The 21,165-nt window shown below is 41.0% G+C and overlaps 1 protein-coding gene and 1 long non-coding RNA gene across 6 annotated transcripts in view; one reads left to right on the plus strand and one right to left on the minus strand.

Moving 5' to 3' along the window:
* The window catches only part of LOC309529962, a 104,613-nt gene that overhangs the window by 34,510 nt on the left and 48,938 nt on the right, over nucleotides 1-21,165 (plus strand). The gene's annotated exons all lie outside the window — the stretch shown is intronic.
* ADGRB3 (adhesion G protein-coupled receptor B3) overlaps nucleotides 14,156-21,165 on the minus strand; it is a 458,060-nt gene continuing 451,050 nt past the window's right edge. For 4 of the 5 annotated variants that reach the window (XM_082218223.1, XM_082218224.1, XM_082218222.1 and 1 more), the window contains 2 exons: nucleotides 17,543-17,647; nucleotides 14,156-14,980 (listed from right to left, as the gene is read on the minus strand). In XM_082218223.1, the coding sequence (XP_082074349.1) occupies nucleotides 14,789-14,980; nucleotides 17,543-17,647 (297 nt within the window). In that variant the 3' untranslated portion in view covers nucleotides 14,156-14,788. Of the gene's footprint in view, nucleotides 14,981-15,030; nucleotides 15,830-17,542; nucleotides 17,648-21,165 lie in introns of those variants that run through there. The other variant, XM_082218226.1, reaches the window with a different exon arrangement.

Raw genomic sequence — 21,165 nt, forward strand, 5'->3', positions numbered from 1 at the left:
ACCCAAGCCTGGCATTTCAATGTTTGTTTGTTCCTGTGAGGTTCAACAAAAATGTTGAGAACTGCGTCCTGGTCCCCTTGTTCCCAATTTGCTGAACACAGAAGCTGCTAACATCTACATAGAGCTTAGGATTTTAGTTGAATTACTCTGGTGACAGAGCAACACAAATATTTATTCCTTGTTCAGAAAGTTTATTCTGAATGAGTGTGAGTGAGATTCTTCATCACGTGTGATGGAAAAGCTCAGTAAGAGCTTCCCAATTTCACTGTGTTCATCTGAAGTTATGAATAGTTGTATGCACTAAGAGCATGTCTCTGTGATTGGGAACCCTTCCGTGGACATTATCCCTGATGTCTATGAATTTGCAACTGTAACATATAAGCTCTTTTTAGACCTTCAGATAAATGCACAAATGTTGGAAGCTGGGATTGCATACACAATCCTGATTCCCCCGCCGTCCTGCCCCAGATGTTCTTTGAACACGTGAAAAGGGCTAATGAAACAAGCAGACCAATTTTGAGCAATATATAATTCTATTTGTCCCGTTATAATTCAATATTGAGAAATGTATCACTTCTTTTGTCCCATCAGTGGGGGAAAAGACACCAACATCAGTTAAGCTCTTTGCACCGCAGAACAGAAGGGAGGGTGGGTGTTGAATATTGGCATCCAATGTAATCTGAGCATGTTTCAGAGGGTGAGTTCAACACAGAGGAACTGAGCCAGTGCAAACTGGAACTGAGCAGGAAAAGCAAGTAGCACTGTGGCTTTTTAAAAGGGATATTTACAGAGAGCTTTTATATCTGCCACTGGAGCTACCAATGGGCCCATTGATACCCATGAGTGTGATGTTGGCAACCCCTGGTCTACCATCAGTGGCAGGAGCTCTCCAAGATACCGTATTTACCTGAATGTAATGTGTACCTTTTTTGGCCAAATTATGGCACGAAAATTAGGGTGCACATTAGATTTGATGGCACATTTACATTTGCCAGCAAATATTTTTTTGGTTTCAAGGTTCTGAAAATTGAGGTGTGCATTAGTTTTGATGCCACATTCAATTTGCTTAAATACGGTGTTGGGTTTTTATACCTGAGGTCCCTTTGTAGCAGGAGATAGCAGGAGCTGAGCCTTGAGACCTTGTGCGTTGGGCTCTGCTACTGGGCTATGACCCTTTTTTCCAGTGGTGTAGAATGAGTGGGCATAGGGGCAGTTGCCTTGGGTGCAATATTGCTAGGGAGCGCAAAATTTCAACACCTGGTGCTGCCTCAATACAACTCTTCTTTTCTCATCTCTGCGGCTGTGATTTCCTGGGTGACGCAGATACTGTTTGGCAGCATGTGTACTCCGTCCATTTCCCTCCCTCTTACCCCCCTTCTGCAAAGCCCCAGGCACTGGCAACCCACGCTATGCCACTTCTTCCCTCACATGCATGCAGTCATTGAATGAAGCACATGCATATGTTAACCAGCTCTCATTCAGTCCCTGCTAACTGAGTACCCATATATTTTAAAATAGCAATGTTTTATGGAATAGAACAGCTTTTTTCTCATGTAGTGATGGCCGTGTCCATAATCAATTTACCTGTTCTTGGTATTCAGCAGCCAGCAACAGGCCGTGGGACAGATTTTCACACAGAGCTCGCTGATTCATTGTCAGATTTGGCAGAACTTAACAAGCTAGTTTTGGCCACTTCCCCAACGCTTCCCTGTGAAGAGACAAAAGCAAGTAGGAAACATGATTTGCTTGGCTCCCTGGACCTTCCACCAATCCACTCTGTTTAAGACAATCAAAAACAAGCCTCATGCTGTTTTGGATGGCGCGTCTCCATTTCTGAATCCATTCTCCTTGTTTGGCACAGATTGTTTTTTCAAATCTGTGTGCATTAAAGAAGGAAAAGAAAAGCCCTAAGGAGAGAATGATTTCACAACGGATGGGCTCCCAATGACGCCGCTTCATGCACAGATTATACAAGCCACCGTACTTATGCCAATCTGCTAGGATGGCAAAAGGAGCCTGTTCACAGATTGGCTGCATACCCTGAACTGGCCCTTGGAACTTGAGCGCAAGCCAAGCTGGCCTTAAAACAGCAGGTGGGCCACAGTCCGTGTTTTGTCTTTTTTAAACAAATGCTGTCATGTAGCTGTAGCACATAGTAACATTTTGGGCTTGAGCTGCAGCCCCAGTCTGCCATCCTTGGCCCAATTTTACCTGTGAATAAGCACTACAGAGCTCAATAGAATTTACTTCTGTGTAGGCATGCATAGGCTTGCACTGTTGAACCCTGAAATGGAATTATTAGAGTATTCTAGTTTCAGCACCATTTCAGTAATCCTTACATTGTAAGCTGTACAACAACAGATGGCACCAGCAGAGGTTTCTTTCTGAGCTTAGCCTGTGCCTGCTCCCATGGCTTGAACTTTATATTACCTGATGTGATAGGGTGCCAGTTAATTGACAGAATGCTGGTCCAGCTCTGGATTCAGCCCTCTGGCCAGATTCACTTCCGCACCTATTATCTATGTAATGTGGATGAGGCACCGAGACTGAGAGATTGGCGAATTCAGCCTGGCTAGACACATTAATGGAAGTAGCAAAATAAACATTTGTATTGCTTTTTAGTACTACCAAAAAGTGGCATTCACTGAAGGTTGAATGTGTGCAATACTATTAAATTAATCAGAGGACGGAATGATCATCTGTTTAAGAAAGGGAATGTGGCACGAGAAACCTAATCATTCTGATATTGCTGTGTGAATTATTTTCATTTGCATCTCTTCTCAGGCTTCTTGGGTTTCAAAGCATGTGCAGAGTTTGTTGAAGAATAGAGATGCTTAGAGGGAGCTGTTGGAGAAAAGCAAATACCTTTCCTTCTTCTGAGCTTCTAGTTAATGCATGTGTTACTTTAAACCACACAAGCACTGTTTGTCTAGCAATCTAGCCAACACTTGCTTATAGCCTCTCTGCCTAAGTCAACTCCACCCCTAAAAGCTGAGCCATTTTTCTGTTATTCTTCCCCAACTTGTTGAGACAAGATGTCAGCCATTTCTCTTTCATCTCTACCCACCTTGTAAATAGATCCTGCATGAATGAAGCCTTTGAACTCCTTAAACTGTAAGTTGCCCATGCTGCAAGCTCTCCTAACAAGAGCAACTGAGGACTCCTCATCTGTTTTCAGGAAGACCAAGGCTGAGCATCACACATTTATGGCAATCTGAGGCCCGGTTACAGAATAAGCCCTATTTCAGACGTTAGTGGTCACTTTGGCCTACCACAAAATTACAAAGAGGCTAGTTCTACCTCCTTACTAACTCTTAACTCACAATTTAAAAGGCCCAGCCAATTCAGACCTATTTTGCTATTGTGAAAAGAGCTTAATTCCTGGACACTTATTTAAAGACTTGGGTATGCTTCTTGCTACTTCACAGTGAGGGGTAGGTGGGTCACCTATAATCCCCAAATACTCTAGGTGGTGCTGTTGAACTACATCAAAATGTAGAGGTTCCTCACAGGGCAGCAGACCACATAATAAGGATATATGATGCATTGTCAGAATTCAACAACTTGTGACCTGGATGGGAGACTGCTTAGGGGTTCCATGCAAAATGCCATGAGCTTCCAAAAGGAAGAATGAGATACCAACGTAATAAACAAGCGGGCTTTGTTTCTTTGAACAGGTGTGATCCAGCAGATGGTTAGCGTCTGACAACTGCAAAAGTTGTCTACACTAGGAAAATATGCTGGCTGTGTTATGCCCAGCCCATTCAAAACAACATTGTTTTTATCTACCTCATCAACTATTTGAGAATTATTTGTCTGTCTTTAGAACAAGAGTAGATGATTTATAATTTTCATTTCCTTTTACAAACCTGCCCTTGTGTAGGTGTATTTAGTTCATAATAGACAATAGGCAATGAAGATCTGCACAAAGGATATCTGATTACTGTTCCACTAGCTGGCAATGGAAGCCAGTTGTGCCGGAACTGGAAAACAAGACTTGCTTTCTCTCAGCTTTGACAGGGCCTCCAACGGAGCTGGGGATGGCTGACTACAAAAGCATAGCTTGTTCCTTTACGCCCCCCTCCATATTTTTGTTTTGTTTTTTTTTTCAAAAAAAGTAGTGTGTTCATGTATACCATTTTTACCATGTACTGGGAGGTCAAGGTCAACAGACCTGACTGCTTGGGGCCAGGTTTTGTTTATGATTTAGCTCTATCCTGCACCGTTACCACATTGGCATTCTCAGGACAGTTTACAGTCTCAAAGGCAGAATAAAATGATGGATCAGGTCCCTAGCATTTAGGATCTAAACATGCTAAGTCAGGTATAGGAGTGAGTCTTAACATTTGTATGCAGTATTTCCCCTATAGGAAACACAACATGTGTCTATGAGTTCCACACAAATGAGGCATCTGAGGAACTAAATGTAGACCTATGTCGCTTCCAGATCTCTCTCTCTCTCTCTCTCTCTCTCTCTCTCTCTCTCTCTCTGTGTGTGTGTGTAAATGTGAGGCTGAGTTTTCATCCTGGACCCTACCACATAGAGATCTAGCACACTGGGGACTTATGTAAACCACTGTAACTAATGAGGCCTTTCCCCTCTACTTGTGTAACAATCCCAACACATTGTGGCACCTGAAGCAAATCACAAAATGGCGCCCACCCCCCTCCTCACCAGGGAAGAGGGGGGTGAGTGAGGATCTACGTCAGGAACTAGGGGGCAATACAGATACACATCAGAATCTGCTGCCCCTGTGGATCCTGCCATCTGAGGCACTTTCCTCACTTTGCCCTATAGGTGGGCTGGCCCTGATATCAATGGAACAAGCAAAGTCCACTGCACATTGGGTTTTGGGGAGTGGTGATTCCTAGGCATGAGCTGCCAGCAGCTGTCATTTCCCTGCCTCCCAGCTTTTTAAAAAAACCTACTCTCATTTCTCATGTGCTAAAGGGATCGTTTGTGCACCACAGTAAAATGAGTCTACTGCCCAGATTTCATTTCATACAGCCAATGTATATAATACCATGTGGGTGAAGGAAAGAAAATTGTTTTGAGCAAGTATTGGAGCCTTTGTAGCTTTTTAAGAGTTTCACCAAAAGCAGTAGGTTTCTGACCTTTCATGCCTAAAACTTCCACAATGGAATTGGATTCGGTTTCTAAAGTTATCACCTTAGAGACCAGGAGACAACTCTGAAATTGAGGCATGTTTTACTTGGACAGCTACCATTAGTGGAACTAACCCTTTTCCTGCATGACAAAAGGAGCTTATAAATCCGTGGTTGGATGCAGATGAGAAATGTATGTTTCGTTCACATAAATCGTAATAAGCTCATTATGGGCAAGCTCTCCACTGATGCGGTACCAATTGTATATGCTGGAAAAGCTTACTGCAGGACCAAAATTGTATGGAGATTTCAACTGATGTCAAGGCTGTTGTGGAAGGAAACGTAGTCAATATGTGACAAGCATATTGGCCTATGGAAACTACCTGAGCTTAAGAATGATCCACCAAACCTTTCCTTGTGGCAGCCCCTGACTCAGTTTTGTCTCAACAGTGCCCCTGCTGGGGGTGGGGGGCAAGCACACAGAGACAAGTGGAATTTTTCATCCCCAGCACCATGATGTGGATTAATATTGCCTTTCCCACCCATCAGATCAATCATTTGATGACTGGAGAGGGTGTGATAACCTGTATAATGGCTGTCTGGGTGTGGTGTATGCTGGAGAGCGTGTAGGGGCCATGCCTTCCACCAGCATGTGGTCTCTAGATAGTTGACCTAGGTTGAATGCAGTCCTAAAGCTGGAAAAAGCTTATCCAACCCTCTTGAAGAAGATCATCCAAGTAACATAAAAAGGTAAAGGTACCCATGCCCGTACGGGCCAGTCTTGACAGACTCTAGGGTTGTGCGCCCATCTCACTTAAGAGGCCGGGGGCCAGCGCTGTCTGGAGACACTTCCGGGTCACGTGGCCAGCGTGACAAAGCTGCATCTGGCGAGCCAGTGCAGCACACGGAAACGCTGTTTACCTTCCCGCCAGTAAGCGGTCCCTATTTATCTACTTGCACCCGGGGGTGCTTTCGAACTGCTAGGTTGGCAGGCGCTGGGACCGAGCAACGGGAGGGCACCCCGCCGCGGGGATTCGAACCACCAACCTTTCGATCGGCAAGCCCTAGGCGCTGAGGCTTTTACTCACAGTGCCACCTGCGTCCCCCAAGTAACATGGTATGAAACTATATCAAGCTATAAAGGTTAGTTATATTGAGCTTGGATACAATTTGGGTAACCAATGCAACAGATGCAGAATGCCTTGACATGAACAAATTTCCTAGCCCACACACACACATTCTGGCTGCTAAATTTGTCGCTAGCTAATATTTTTGGACAGATTTTTTAAAGGCAGCCTTATGCCCAGAGCATTACAGCCATTTAGTCAAGCTACAGCCGCTGTGGTTGCAACTGAGACCAAGTTCCCCTTCCTTTGGATGGGGTTGCAGTCAGTCAGCCAGCCTGAGCAGCTAAAATGTGTGCAGTGCTGTATGCCTAAGGCTGCAATCCTGTACACACTCACCTGGGAATAAGTTTCTTTGAACCCAATTTAACTAAGTTCTGAGAGAACGAATGAAGAACAGAAAGGAGACGTTTTATGAGATGAGGCAGCTCCTGCACTTGCAAGCTTATTACTGGAACTCTGTGCAAATTGCAATGCCTCATTAGCATTTAATTAACAACTGTTCCTAGTGAGCAAGTCCAATTAATATCCCGCTCATATGCAGCCTCTACAATCAACAGATTTCCTGCAAGAACATATTTGTGTGCACAGGACACAAATTGTTTACCATTGTTTACTATTACCCTGTGATCAGGGGAGTGAAATCCAGTACTCCCCAGCAGCAGGGTTTACTGGGAATGGTGGTGTCAAGAAATGTAATTATTTCTGGTGCTTCTACTCCATTTCACTCCATGACTGAAGATGAGCAGTAATGTGATGTAACCGGGAATCTCTATCCGTTTTCTCTTAGTCGAGTTCTTTATGGAAGCGATGATCCTTATTAAACTGAGTCTCTGTGCCTGCAAATGGAATGATAAACCTTGTGTTAACTAGAATGCACATTTTTAAATGTCTCTCAGGGGAAGGTAAAATTAGCATCCTAAAATGGATGTTTGTTCTCTTTGCTCTCCCTCTCAACAGCTGAATGGTGCCACACACACACACACATACCAGCATAACACCGCTTAAAATATGACAAGCAGAGAAGGAATAGAGGCATTCCTAATTCTGTGAAAAATCTTCCCAAATTTCTTGCCAGCAAATGTTTAGGATAACAGAGGTGCAGGATGGGGAATGGTCTCAGAGGAGCGAATATAATATCAGTCTAACAAGCACTTGATTTAGCTAATGTTCAGGACAACTTCAAACTCTTGTTTTGATGATATAAAAAATGACTAAAAGGGTGTTACCCCTAAGTTGTGAGGATTGAGTAAATTTCCAATGGTTTTTTTATTCATATGTTTTGTTTATATTCTTCACTTTATTTTTAGATTGTCGTTGCAAACAAAAACAATTATATGATAACTTTTGATTTAGGCTACTAATCACACACCCCAAATGTGTCTTGTAGCTCTACTTTTTTTTTTTTTGCTTTAAACATAAACAGGCTTTACTAATCATTTAGTCGAACCAAAAAGTAAAGAAGAGGAAAAAATAGAAATAAAAAGCTGGGGGAAAATTGGCCCTAGTAGACATTTGATGTTCTTAATATTGTTGCAGGAAAACTCACAAGAAAGAAATTGTAGAACTTTATTTAAAACAAACAAACAAAAAGAATCCATCAGAGAATCGTTTCAGAGAAGGGAGTTGTTGGCACAATTAAATTACTTAAAAACAACAAAGTTCCTTTTATTAGAAAATATTGTGATTTTAATTTATTAGTATCTACTGCTCAGACTCCTGATTCATAGACGGTGGGCAGTGGTAATACCTAAGCCAGGCAAAGCCATCAGTGAGCTAAATTTTACTTCCATGGTCTCCTCTTTAATAAGGACTGTTTCAAATAGTGTTAGAATAATAGAATCACAGAAGTGCAGAGTTGGAAGGAACCACGAGGGTCATCTGGTTAGAGTATCATCAAGCAAATAACTCTATTTAAGCGAGCTTTCTTTAACTTCTCTCTCCGACCCTGCTCTGCTTTCTGTGCAGAATCGCTTCCTGGTAGTTGTTCCCTTAACCTGTGCCTTCCCTCTGTATCATTAAGTTTCTCTTGCTGACTGCTGTCCTAACCCTTTTACTTACATTGATACAAGGACTTCACATTTTTTTTATTGTTTACTTTTCTCTGCTCACAAAATGAAATATCATACCGCATGGCCAAAATGTTTTCCAGCCAGAAACAGACACAAACATGAAAAGGTAACGGGAAGCAAACACTGTGCAATATGGGGTTGAATTAAGCAATTGCAGAAGAAAAACCCCTGCTTATTTCAGTGCCTGCTCATTGTTGACACACGTTTTTACTCAACGCTCTTTCCATAAAACAGTCAACTTTCGGGAGATCATATCATAACCTCCACTTTGAACAAGTCAGAGAGGCACAGCAAACAGCAGCAAGGCCTTCACATAAATAGTAGTTCTTAACAAATTTAGCACACATTTGGTATGAACTGAAAGCAAGTTGTGGTTTGAATCTGCTGGAATGGGGGCAGTAAAGTGTGTGTGTGTGTGTGTGTGTGTATTCTATACCCTTCAACATTTCTCTGATGAAAATAGGAATGTCCTATTTAATAATAATAACGATGGTGATGATGATGTAGCTAATCTGTCTACATACGAAAGAATTGCTTGTCAAAATAAGAATGGATAAATACGAAGAAATTTGGAACGAATATATAAGTGACAAGGCGGATAACAGTGGGAAATAGAAGGAGAAGAGAGTGGTGATAAACAAAGAGTAGGCATAGGGATATTACGGTATCTAAATTTGTGTTGTCAGTTTCTGTTATTATTGTTGTTATGGTTTTTTGTTGTACGTGTTTTTTTAGTTTGGTGTTTGTACTGATTGAAAATTAAATTTAATAATAATAATAATAATAATAATAATAATAATAATAATAATAATATCCCACCATCTGATTGGGTTGCCCCAGCCGCTTTGGATGACTTCCAACATGTATAAAAACATTAAATATTTTTTAAAACCTTCCCTATTCAGGGCTGCCTTCAGATGGCTCAAGGGTTGGATAACTCTATACCCTCCAACATTTTTCCAGTGAAAATAGGGTCGTCCTAAGGAAAAGCGGGACATTCTGGGATCAAATTGAAAACCAGGATGGCTTCTGTAAATCTAGGAAAATAAGGACACTTGAAAGAACAAGAAGTGAAGCAGAACAGCCTAAAGTTTAATACTGTTTAAATACTGTTATATATGCTAACTTAGAATTGTGACTCCACAATCCAGACAGAATTAGACTGTGAATAGAGATTTATGTTCACATAACGGCTATGGGGAGGGGAAAGAAGCTTGCAATGCAACAATGAGGATGATGTATGTACTCTTGACATTTTGAGCTACTTCACAGCTTTATTTACCAAAGGCAGTCATACATTTTATTGATTGAAACTCCTTTCTCTATTCTTTACTTGGTGCAAGAGTGTCCCCTTCAAGTGATAGTCACACCTTCAAAAGCACTTCCTCTATACAGGGCAGTAGATCATAGAAGTGAGCTGTTGCTTCGGTATCTCTTGTCAAAGGCAGAATTTTATTTACTGAGCCAATCATTCATTTTTAAGAGAGACACTGATGAAATGTATTTACTTCTCCAGAAAGAGAAAAAGTTGTTGAATTGTCCTGGCAAAATATACAAACATGGTAGCACCTTATAAAGATTTAACCACTGGATTGTGGAAAAAGCAAAACAAAACAATTTTACTGAGAATGCAGGTACAATGACCTAAAATATTTACAGGTGAAAGAGCAGCAGAATGTAGAAGGAAGTGCCACATTTATTGGAGACAACTGTCCCAAAAAGGGACTATACCCTTATCTTTCAGTAGTACATTATTTCCATGTAGATGAAAGCAGTAATTGTTGCATCAAGAAGCAGGTGTCTACGTGGAAAATAAAAATGATGTAGAAGGATATTCTTCAGGTAGCTTTTTGCTACCTTCGTATTTGTAACATCTGCAGCCATGTGCACAATGACCCACCGGAACTTTAGCTCTGTTGTGATGGCAGTTGCAATATAATTTTAACAGAAGGAATTAACAACCAGGGCTTTTTTTCAGCCAGAACTCACCGGAACTCAGTTCTGGCACTTCTCAGATGGGCGCCATTGCCATTATAAGAGAACGAGGGAGGTGCTTTTTATGAGAAAAATGACATTGTTAACAACCATCTTAAAAAACTGAGATGCCACCGGGCATTAATTATGTGAAGTGGGTGTGGGAGTTGGAGAAAATAGGGGTACAAAATCAATGGAGTTAAGCATTTTAGAATTCCATCTATTTAAGCGATCAACCCTAGTTCTGGAGGAAAGGGGGTACAGAACATGACTTATTGTACAGAACTAACAGTGGGTGGAACAAATGAAGCCTGCAATCTGTTGCCAGCATGGCACGCTACCACCCAGGATGGTAGAAAACATTCCAGATGCTAAAGCAAGGATACCAACTATGAACCCCGACATACTCTGGTCCCGGAGCAATTATAAATAACCCTTTGACTAACTGTGATAGAAACAAATACTGAGGACTTGGTGCCGGGGCAGTGTTCCATGATATCCCTAGCGCACCCATGGAGCAGTTCTGCAAGGAGTGTCACATCTTCACTGTTGTGGGAAGGCTTCACATATGCTCTCAAGTTCTTGTGCACAGAAGGAGCTACTCGGTGCATATTGGGCGCGTGCAATGATTCCAAGTGTGGCAAGAGATGTTTTAGACATTGTGCCTAGGTGGCTTAATATTTCATCCAGTTTAGCTCTCGCAAACACAGTTCCAGTGCAGGACTACAGAGCAATGGAAAGCATGTCACTTTATATTAAATTATTTAGAAGATTTATAAACCACTTAATCACAGAGCCTCCAAGCAGTGTACATAATAAAACTGTAGATGAAGCATAGCTAAAATCCACAGAACCATAAAACATATACATAAAAATAATAATAATTGAAACACAGATAAAATTGGTAAAACTTTTACAAAACCGATATAGGTAGCTAAATTATACATCTGAGTAGGCTCATTGAAAAAGGTTTTAAGCAAGTTTCCGAAGCTGCATGCATTCCATGTATTTAAAACAGCCCCCGTCCAATGAAAACTCTAGTTTGTTAAGGGTGTTGGTAACAGTAGCTCTGCGATGAGTTTACTACAGTTCCCATAATTCTTGGAGTGTGCTTTAAATGTATGGTATGTATGCAGTCTATAATATTTAGCAAGGTCGGCTGTTGTTATACTATATAATGAGTAACCAAAAAAATCACATAAAATACAAATCCATTTAAACTAATAGGTAATTCTCATTTTTGTTGAAAACAAGATTTCATTGAAGTACAAATTAAATTGAAAATTGAAAACATACATAAGTGGCCCAGTTGAGCAGGCACAGAACACTGGATTGGCAGCTCACTAGAGAGAAGTCCCCAGGAGGAAGAAGAGGGTAGGGGCAAGAAATACATTGCACCCCCACTTCTTGCAAAAAAAAAGTTGATTGATACTCATGTCACTGTATAGTGGCACAGCTATGTCCACCCAGCTCCAGCTGCTGTGCAGGTAGTTCTTATCCAGCAAGGCGCATACATGCAAATGTCTGCCTCCACACATACACGCCTCCTGGTTGGATTGTCCCACTACCATTTGAAAGGGAGTACAGCACATAAAGGTAAAGGGACCCCTGACCATTAGGTCCAGTCATGGCCGACTCTGGGGTTGTGGTGCTCATCTCGCTTTATTGACCGAGGGAGCCGGCGTACAGCTTCCTGGTCATGTGGCCAGCATGACTAAGCGCTTCTGGCTAACCAGAACAGCACACGGAAACACCATTTACCTTCCCTCCATAGCTGTACCTATTTATCTACTTGCACTTTGATGTGCTTTCAAACTGCTAGGTTGGCAGGAGCAGGGACTGAACAATGGGAGCTCACCCCGTTGCAGGGATTCGAACCGCCAACCTTTTGATCGGCAAGTCCTAGGCTCTGTGGTTTAACCCACAGCACCACCCGCGTCCCTCACATACAACTACTCATAAAACACAGTACTTTTCCATTCCCCCTTCCAAGTCTGACTTATCCTGCATGTGAAAAACAGCAGCAGCAAACACTCTTAGCAAACATGCTTGCGTCCCAGAGGACAGTACATTTTCTGGTTTAACACTAAGCCAGCCAAATAAATAATTGAGAGCTCTGTAATCTGACATGCTTTTAGAAAGTCCTGCAAGTGCTGATTGTATTATGAGTGCATTATTATTATATTTCAAGAGGAAAAGCCAGCATATTAAATGATTAGCGAAGAGGTTAGCGAGCTACTTCATCGGCAATCCATGGCTTGAGGGCTGGGACCCATTCAGCATTGACAATGATGGCATTACGAGACAGTGCCATGCGGTTGTAGTCCTGTGAGTTGATGCTGCTGTGTCAGCAATCGCCAGGTACAGGGCAGCAACAGACAAGGGCGTCACCCAGGTGGGAGCATGGTGGGATAATTCACCTCCATGGCATTTTGGTAACTGGGGAGAACCCTGATTTTGTAACTTTGCGTTGGCTACATCCATATACTTCTATGCACAAACCATTTGGAGTACCTGTCTATCATGGGATTGTAACTGAAATTTGGCCTGCACATCATTTGGAAGAGTGGCATCTCAGTGCATGAGTCGCTCCACTGAAAAGCACTGCATGCAACATGACAGGGAAGCTTAGGTGGTACTATATCTATCATAGCCTCCACCCCAGGCAATCACCAGATGTTGCAATATTCAAGAGATGAATGAATATAAACCAGGCCTATCTGGTACCTTTGCCAATTTATGCACCGTACGGTTTCTATGCTGATTATTGTGCTTCAACCATAGGAACTACTCTGTCTGAGTCACCAGCTATGGCAACTGGAGTGCCTGTTTCTGCTTTTGTTCAGAGTTCCTAGACGATGCCCCCCCCCCCAAGTTATGGTTGACCAGTGCTATTTTTCTTGAAAATGAGGTGCCGGAACTTACTATAAACACCTCCCTCATTCTCTTAGAATGGCAATGGCGAGGTACTGGGACACATCTGAGAGGTTCCGGAACTGAATTCGGGCTGAAAGAAAACCCTGGTGTTGACTTATATTTGGCTTCCGGCAACAGTTGTAATCAAACAATACTAAACTTTTAGTCATGAGAGAACCAAGCAGCATTCTTACAATACTTAAAGAGGTGGGTATTCTCAGTCCAATTAAGCTATAAAAGCATGGAGAACATCTTGCAGAATGGCAGGTGTTTTAAGCTATGTAACTGGGCAGACAGATTTACATGTCCCATGTATCAGCATGTTTTATTGTACCATGCAGACCAGTTTACTAATATATTTATTCAGTATTGGCTTCTTTACATACTATTCATTGATACAAAATACTGGGTTAAAAAAATCTTAGTTCCGATTGAGGTTAAAAGATGATTTGCTGTCGTCTTAGGCACTGAATCTTTTATGAAATATATTATTTATTTTTTCTTGCAGAGAGTCATGCTATGTACCTCAGGACTGAAGGAGGTAATAAATCTTGATAATAAGAGTAATAGTAAAAATTATAACAAAACTACACTGTATGATGGTGGCAGTAAGAGCCAGAGAAGCATTTCCCTCAAGTTCTGTTTGTTGAACAGTATTTGTCTAAAAAGTTGTCTTTCTGCAGCTAAATAAAAAAGCTTAAGACCTGCATATAGTAAAACTAATCTGGCAATGCTCTTACAAGGCCAATTTACATTGTGTGTTGCCTCCATAGAGTAGAAAAATAGAACAGCCACGCAAACCTATTATTACATTTGAGAAATCATTAGTCTCAAAGGAGTAATAACAGTATGCTATTAAAATTCTGAATACATTTTCAGCTTCTGTTTTGTTTAAGAAAACTTTATAAATATGCAAATTTCCGATAAACAAATCCAAAATAAAATGCACTGAAAATACTGATATGTAGACAAAAGTTTATTTACACCATACAACATTTTAAATATTTTATACACAGCTGCAGCAGGAGAAGCTATTCTGAGCTTTCCAGAGAAAACTGCAATAATAAAGATGTGAAATATATTATTCATATAAAAGTGAGATTATTACTTTATTGCATTTAAAGCAATGAAGAATGTAGCTCAACAGACATTCATTTAATGACGACAAAACTTTGCTTTTTTATATTATAAAGTAAAAAGTGTAGTAATGGCCAAACAGACTGTTATAAACTTTAAAAACTGCATAAATATATACATTGTGCTTCATGGTGAAGTTTTTTGAAAACTAAACCAGATGAAGCTGTTACAACATGAACCGTTGCTTGAGGTTTATCTATAAAGATTTACCTTACAAATCCATTCCACGGGTACTTACAAGACACGATGGTAAGAATTGTACACCTGGGCTCTCCACTAGTTTTGCTAGTGGGAATATATCGTACGAAAAGAAACCACTGACATTTGGCACATGAAGGTGCTGACACGCCTCAGCCACAATGTTCAGATTGGCGTGTCAGGCTTCCCAAGTCTCTTGAGTGTCAGTGCAAACAAAATTGTTCTATATCTCGCTTTCGCTTCAGTTTGTTTCCTCTTTCGTTAAACCTCCGTTTGAAAATCACCTTCTTGTACATCTAGAGGCAAGTTCAGACACTTCTCCCATTCTGATGGTCTTAGTTCTAAAGCATCTTTTGCCTCTGTATCTAATACATTTATTGTGGTATAATGTGGGTAGTCACTTGTGTTTTTGAAAGCGTCCCAGGGAGCCTTGCTGGCTGCTGTTGGATTTTCCTGCGGGAATGAGGTGGGGTGCGGGAGAGAGAGAGAGAGAGAGAGAGAGAGAGAGAGAGAGAGAGAGAAAGAAACAACTTTTAAAAACTTCCTCTTTGCCGATTTGATCTTTCAAGAGATCACATGTAAAAACAGACATCAAGAGAGATAAAATGGCTTTGAAGGGTGCCAGACTGGCCAAAATTCAGCCAGTTTTCTCATCCTTTTTTACGTGCAATCGGCACACTGAAAGGCTTGCCAGTAGATCTGCCAACAAACTCCCAGTAGCAAGGTTGGAATTGAGTGGAGCAAAGGTTCGCTGACCACCTCTGACAGCTATATATTTACTTGCAATTTCCTAGAAAGGTGAGCAGGAATTAACTTGACAAGGAGCACTTCCCACCAAATTGGATTAGCTGCCCGTTTTACAGCCTTCTTGGAAACTGACTGCGTGTTTGGGTTACTGGTGGGCCCTGTAACATTGAAAGCTCTCCTCTCAATTGCAAAGTGGGATTTAAAGGCTCGTCATAGCCAGTGTAAGTGTCCCTCGAATACAGCATGTGACAACTTGAGGCTAAGTGTAATCCAAGCTCCCAGATGAGAAACATCTCTTTCCAGTGCTGGCTTTTGACTTTGTAAGGCCCTCAGCAGCCTTTCCTTGCCTCAGCCCCATCACAGTATCTAAGATTAATCAAGGATACTTGTCTTGTTCATTGTAGCTGCATGCCAAGAATATATGATGAGGGTAAATATAGGGAAGCATAATTGGTGGTTGCCCAACAGTTAGATGATTCTTTTCCTCGGAGACTCATCAAAGCTTAGTTCCTGCCGGATGTGTAGTCTATGTCACTTTTCATTGCCTTGGCTGATCTGATATAGGAGCAAAGGGATTAAGCTGATACTTAATCTTTTAAATATTTTTTTTTAGGACTGAAACGAGCTAGTTTCCATAAATTCTCTTCAAAATTGGCAGCAAAGTGGGAAATCTTTTAACAACTAGTCATCAGATCCCTAATAATAATAATAATAATAATAATAATAATAATAATAAAAAATCTACTCAATTCAGTACATGGCCATAAAATTCTAAATAGATATATTGCCATTCCTTCTCTGGGAGCAAGAAGAGAGCTTGCAAAAGTAATGGAAGCCAGATAAAATTCTGATAGTGGCACTAAATATGTGAGCTTCTCATTCTAAAGAAGCTCTCATATCAGAGAAGCAAACAAACAATGGGCCTTACTAATCCTGAATATTTTTCTTCTAACACGACGTCCTTTTCAAGTTTACACAGAAGCTAATAAAGCACTTGCTAGTAAACCCTGAAATACAGCTTATTTTTATATATTGAACCTTTATTTTTAACACTACCATAAAGGCACATCACTACAGCTGGTCTTAAATTAACAGCCTAGAGATATGATGTTGGAAGGCTTTGGCATATTTCAGGTTCAATTTAATGTTTTTGTTATAACTCCAAATTGTAATTCTAAACTATTTTATGAGGGAATAATATATACAATTATTTAAAAATGGTCTTCTGTGAATGTTGAATATTCAATACATATTCATTCTTAAGGCAATTGTTTTACATCCAATAACATATAATACGAATATTTGATTGCAATGATTTTTTTTATGTATTTGGGAGTTGATGTTACTGTTACTTAGGTTGCAGCCCATTAAAGCTATTTGTGCATTTAATCATCTGGGAAGTGCAAGTCCCTGAAAAGTATGAAAAGGAGTAATGGGAGAGGGAACGCCTTGAGGTTTTGTGTACTCCATGCAGACAACTGCATGGCTGTCTCCCATGCAAGTTCTCAATTTCTGTCACAGTGAAACATGACAGAAGTGAAAGAACTGGATATTATTTATGTATCCCACATTTGACCCCAAAAACTCCGGGCACCGTACATGAAGTTGATCTCACCCACTTAAAAGTTGAGTAAGTGCTTTAAGCTTGTCTAAGACTCTCCAGTAAAATTTGCAGCTGAGCAGGGGATTTGAACTCTTGTTTTCCACACCCTCATGGCTCTAGCCCAGGAATGGGGAACCTTTTCCAGCTCAAGGGCTGCATTTCATTTCTGAGGGTGGTGTGCCAGTTGTGGATGGGGCCATAGACACAAATGGATAGAATAATGGATGTAATTCTTACCTTTGTACAGTAAGCTACACTTTTGCCATATAAAAGTCAGAGGGCTCCCCCCACCCCTGGACATAAACATACACATTCTTCATGCAGGAAGCCAGAGGTTCATGGACACAGTTCAAGGACACAGTCAAGCTTAGAAAAAGTACTCAAGTAGTAGTGGAAGAGGGCCAGTGGGGAGCATGGCTTGGAGTATGGGGTGGTCTGCCTAAAGAGACACACCTGGCCCCTGAGCCTGACGTTTCCCACCTCCGTTCTAGCTGCTAGAGAGCTTTCTACTTATTAGGCAATTCTCACTGAAAGAGAATAATAAGTTCTCATTTTGAGATGACCCTACCTTAAATTCACAACTTTCTCAATAATTCTTAAATGGTAAGAGATTAAAAGCACATAAGAGGATAGCAAAATAAAATAAAACAAAACAGTATACTTACCATACTGCCTGATTTTGGTACATCTCGAAATCTGTCTAGTGTCTGAAATTTCTGATTTAATTCCTGAAACAATTCCATGTGCCTCTTCCTCGTATGCATGACCTTCTGCAAAATAGAATATAATTGCTTAATACTTTATAATGAATCATGGCACAGTTTTAAAAGAACCATTATTTCATCCAACTTAATAAAGCAAATTGAATTTGGCTGGGCTGGGCTGTCTCTTTCCTATAGACACAATGAACTCAAAATTAATTGCACCGTCTCCTATTTGATCTTTGTAATATACTTCCCAGATACAGAGCGTTGCCTTTCTCCTTCCCTTTACTGAGTTGCCCAAACCACTATCCAATTCCTTTGTGCTACCCACATATGTGCAGCTATCACTAAGAACAGGCTACATTGCTTGCCAATTAAAGCCAGTTTTTTGTTTTCTTTAAAGTAAGGGCTCACCCACACTTACCTTTGCTGTATGCTTTCTACATATAGGTTCAGGCTTTCCTAGTCCATGTCTGAACAGTTCATTTTTTTGTCCTGGTGCTTTCCCCAGGAAAACCCATTTTACTGCTGAATTGGAGCAAACAGCAGTCCACAGAAACCCTGATTGCTGTTTGTTGTGTTTCAGCAGTAAAACACGAGTTTCCCCAGGGAAAGTGCTGGGATGCACACACCTTCTTGGACATGGGGCTAGAAAGTCCAGACCTTTGCCTAGAAATGCAACACAAAAGAAAGTGTGGCTGAGCCTTAAGTGTTGAAAATGTCAACACAACCCCAGGGAAGACTCGTTTTTTAATAGGTTGATCATTAAAGGTCCTAAAGTCTCATAGATGAGGGATTGGCAGCCTCAGGCTTGGAAGCTAAATGTGCCCCTCTAGACCACTCTTATCCTATGCTGCATCTATATTATTCTTAGGGTACACACATTAAGAAAAATGGGGCATAATCATGGCCAGCACCCATGGATTTCATTGGGTCTACTCTACTCAAAGCATGGCAAAGTCTGGATCTGAGTCCTGCTCCAGTATAAATTAGTTTAGGCTCAAGGTTATCAGAAGAAATCTGAATCTGAGATTAGATTTCTGATGCCTCAAGCAGTGGCAACATAATTCACAATGTGGGCATGAGAACATAGCAACCAATTAACCTCTAAAGAATTGTGGGGTTCTGCAGGATTCAGTGAGATCCTTCTTGCAAAACATAATTCTCCTAAGAGATAGTAGACCTAAATTTATGAAGGAAGTCTCACATAAGTGATTTCCTGGGTTTCCAAGGTAATAATCTTACTGTTAGTAATGCCAGGTAGCAAACTTGGCTCTACACACATAACTGGTTCCACTTCCAAAGATAACAGGATTGCAGAACAGTGGCTACAATCTTAAATTCACTTATTAGGAAGTAGTGCTCTCTCCTGAATTCTGAGTCTTTCTGTGAGTAAATGTGGGTAAGATTGTGCTGTAAGAAAAATTCAGTTTTGTTTGCATTTTAATGAGAACTGCCTAATTTGCACTTCTCAAACCAATATGTGTAATGAAAGACAAAGCCAACTATTCTTCAAAATGTTAACTTCTCCAAATTTTGTGTTGTGGTTTTTCAACCAGCAGGTACAAAAATGCACATGGTGGGGGAAAGTGTGCATAACCATATATTTTAGAACACAGCATACAAAAATACACTATATTAGGAGGAACTACTTGCAAAAATGTGAATATTAGCCACAACAGCATAAAGAAAAGTGTTTATTATAAAAAATCCACACTAAAATGCTGGTTCATTTTCATGACGCTTTTTCTTTTAATTAAAAATTGCACATTGTTGTGGAAACGTAGAGAACTGAATTTAATACTGGGAAAACTAGAAGCTGAGAGAAAACAAAATTAACAGATTCATCTACTCCTAAGTCCTACTCATGCATGATTTGCATATAGCACATGGATTCAAGCCTGAGTGGGACTGGGCTTCTTGCCTCATCACTGCACAAGCTCTGACAAGAAAGCATTGAGCATAGCAATCTGCAGAGACCTCTCTGGAGAGACAGTGTGGAATGGGCTGTGGGGGACTGCAAAGAGAAAGAACTTTCCTTTTGGGAACTTACTTATGTAGAACAAAAGCTTGATTTTGAGAGATTCCCACCTCCCACATTGGCCCTCCATTGTGCTCCATCCCACATTGCTCAGGAGGGGAGCTTGAACTACTGGAGAGGCTTCTCAAGGGTGGGAGGTATGAGAAATTTCCTTTATGCAAGCTTCCTGAACATCTTAGGATCCACCCAATATATATGTGTGTGCCTCTCCATGCTGAAGGGGCACCTGTGGTACTCCCACTTCAACAACAAGAGGAGCAACAGTTGGTGAGCTTGGCAAAATGTACACACATCCTTGCAATCACTTTGTCAGACAATTTAAAAATATGTAACAGGATGACAGATAAAGGAGAACAGAATGTTTTAGACGTGCAGGGCATCATCTGTATTTATCAGATGCTGAAATCTGCTCTCTTCAGTGATAGGAAGGATGTCTTCAAATCAGTTGCCATAGAGAAAAATTCTCGAAGAAAGAGAACCAAGCTGAATATCTGACTTTCTAAATGGCATAGTTATGACTCACAGTATTTGCTCAGTATGGTGATTATATAATTTCTCTTTATATACTTTAAAAAAAAGTTTTAATTGCCTTTAAGGTAGGTTGATTTAGTTGTTAATGCGTCATAGCTTCCTACTCGGTATGAAGATTCATTAAGTGGATGCCTGGAAAAAAAATCTCTTGGGCGGTGGGGCAGGGGATGACGACACATAGCCAAAATATGCAGAATAATCAGGACCTGTGAATCCAAACTTGAAATGCTGCAGACTGAACCTGCATCTTTTCTCCATTTCATGTGCAAATTGCAGTTCTTGGAGGAAAACAATTGAACAATTGAAACCACGGGCCTGCCTTCCAATGTTGCACGTGCACAGATTCTGTGTAGAAGAGCCCATCTTCTACATATGGAGTACTGTATCCAGTTCTGGGCACCACAGTTCAAGAAGGACACTGACAAACTGGAACGTGTCCAGAGGAGGGCAACCAAAATGGTCAAAGGCCTGGAAACGATGCCTTATGAGGAATGGCTAAGGGAGCTGGGCATGTTTAGCCTGGAGAAGAGGAGGTTAAGGGGTGATATGATAGCCATGTTCAAATATATAAAAGGATGTCATATAGAGGAGGGAGAAAGGTTGTTTTCTGCTGCTCCAGAGAAGCGGACACGGAGCAATGGATCCAAACTACAAGAAAGAAGATTCCACCTAAACATTAGGAAGAACTTCCTGACAGTAAGAGCTGTTCGACAGTGGAATTTGCTGCCAAGGAGTGTGGTGGAGTCTCCTTTTTTGGAGGTCTTTAAGCAGAAGCTTGACAACCATATGTCAGGAGTGCTCTGATGGTGTTTCCTGCTTGGCAGGGGGTTGGACTTGATGGCCCTTGTGGTCTATTCCAACTCTATGATTCTATGATTCTTTGATCTATGTGTGGGGATGAAGAGGTGAGGCAAGCAGGCTTAATTTCATTCTCCCCTCCTCATCTCAGTTGTAAAGCCCAGAGATGAGGAATGGCTAGCTGAAGGGCCAAATACAACCCTCTTTGCCTATC

The sequence above is a fragment of the Podarcis vaucheri genome (assembly GCF_965113315.1).
Source record: "Podarcis vaucheri genome assembly, chromosome: 3".
Classification (NCBI taxonomy): domain Eukaryota; kingdom Metazoa; phylum Chordata; class Lepidosauria; order Squamata; family Lacertidae; genus Podarcis; species Podarcis vaucheri.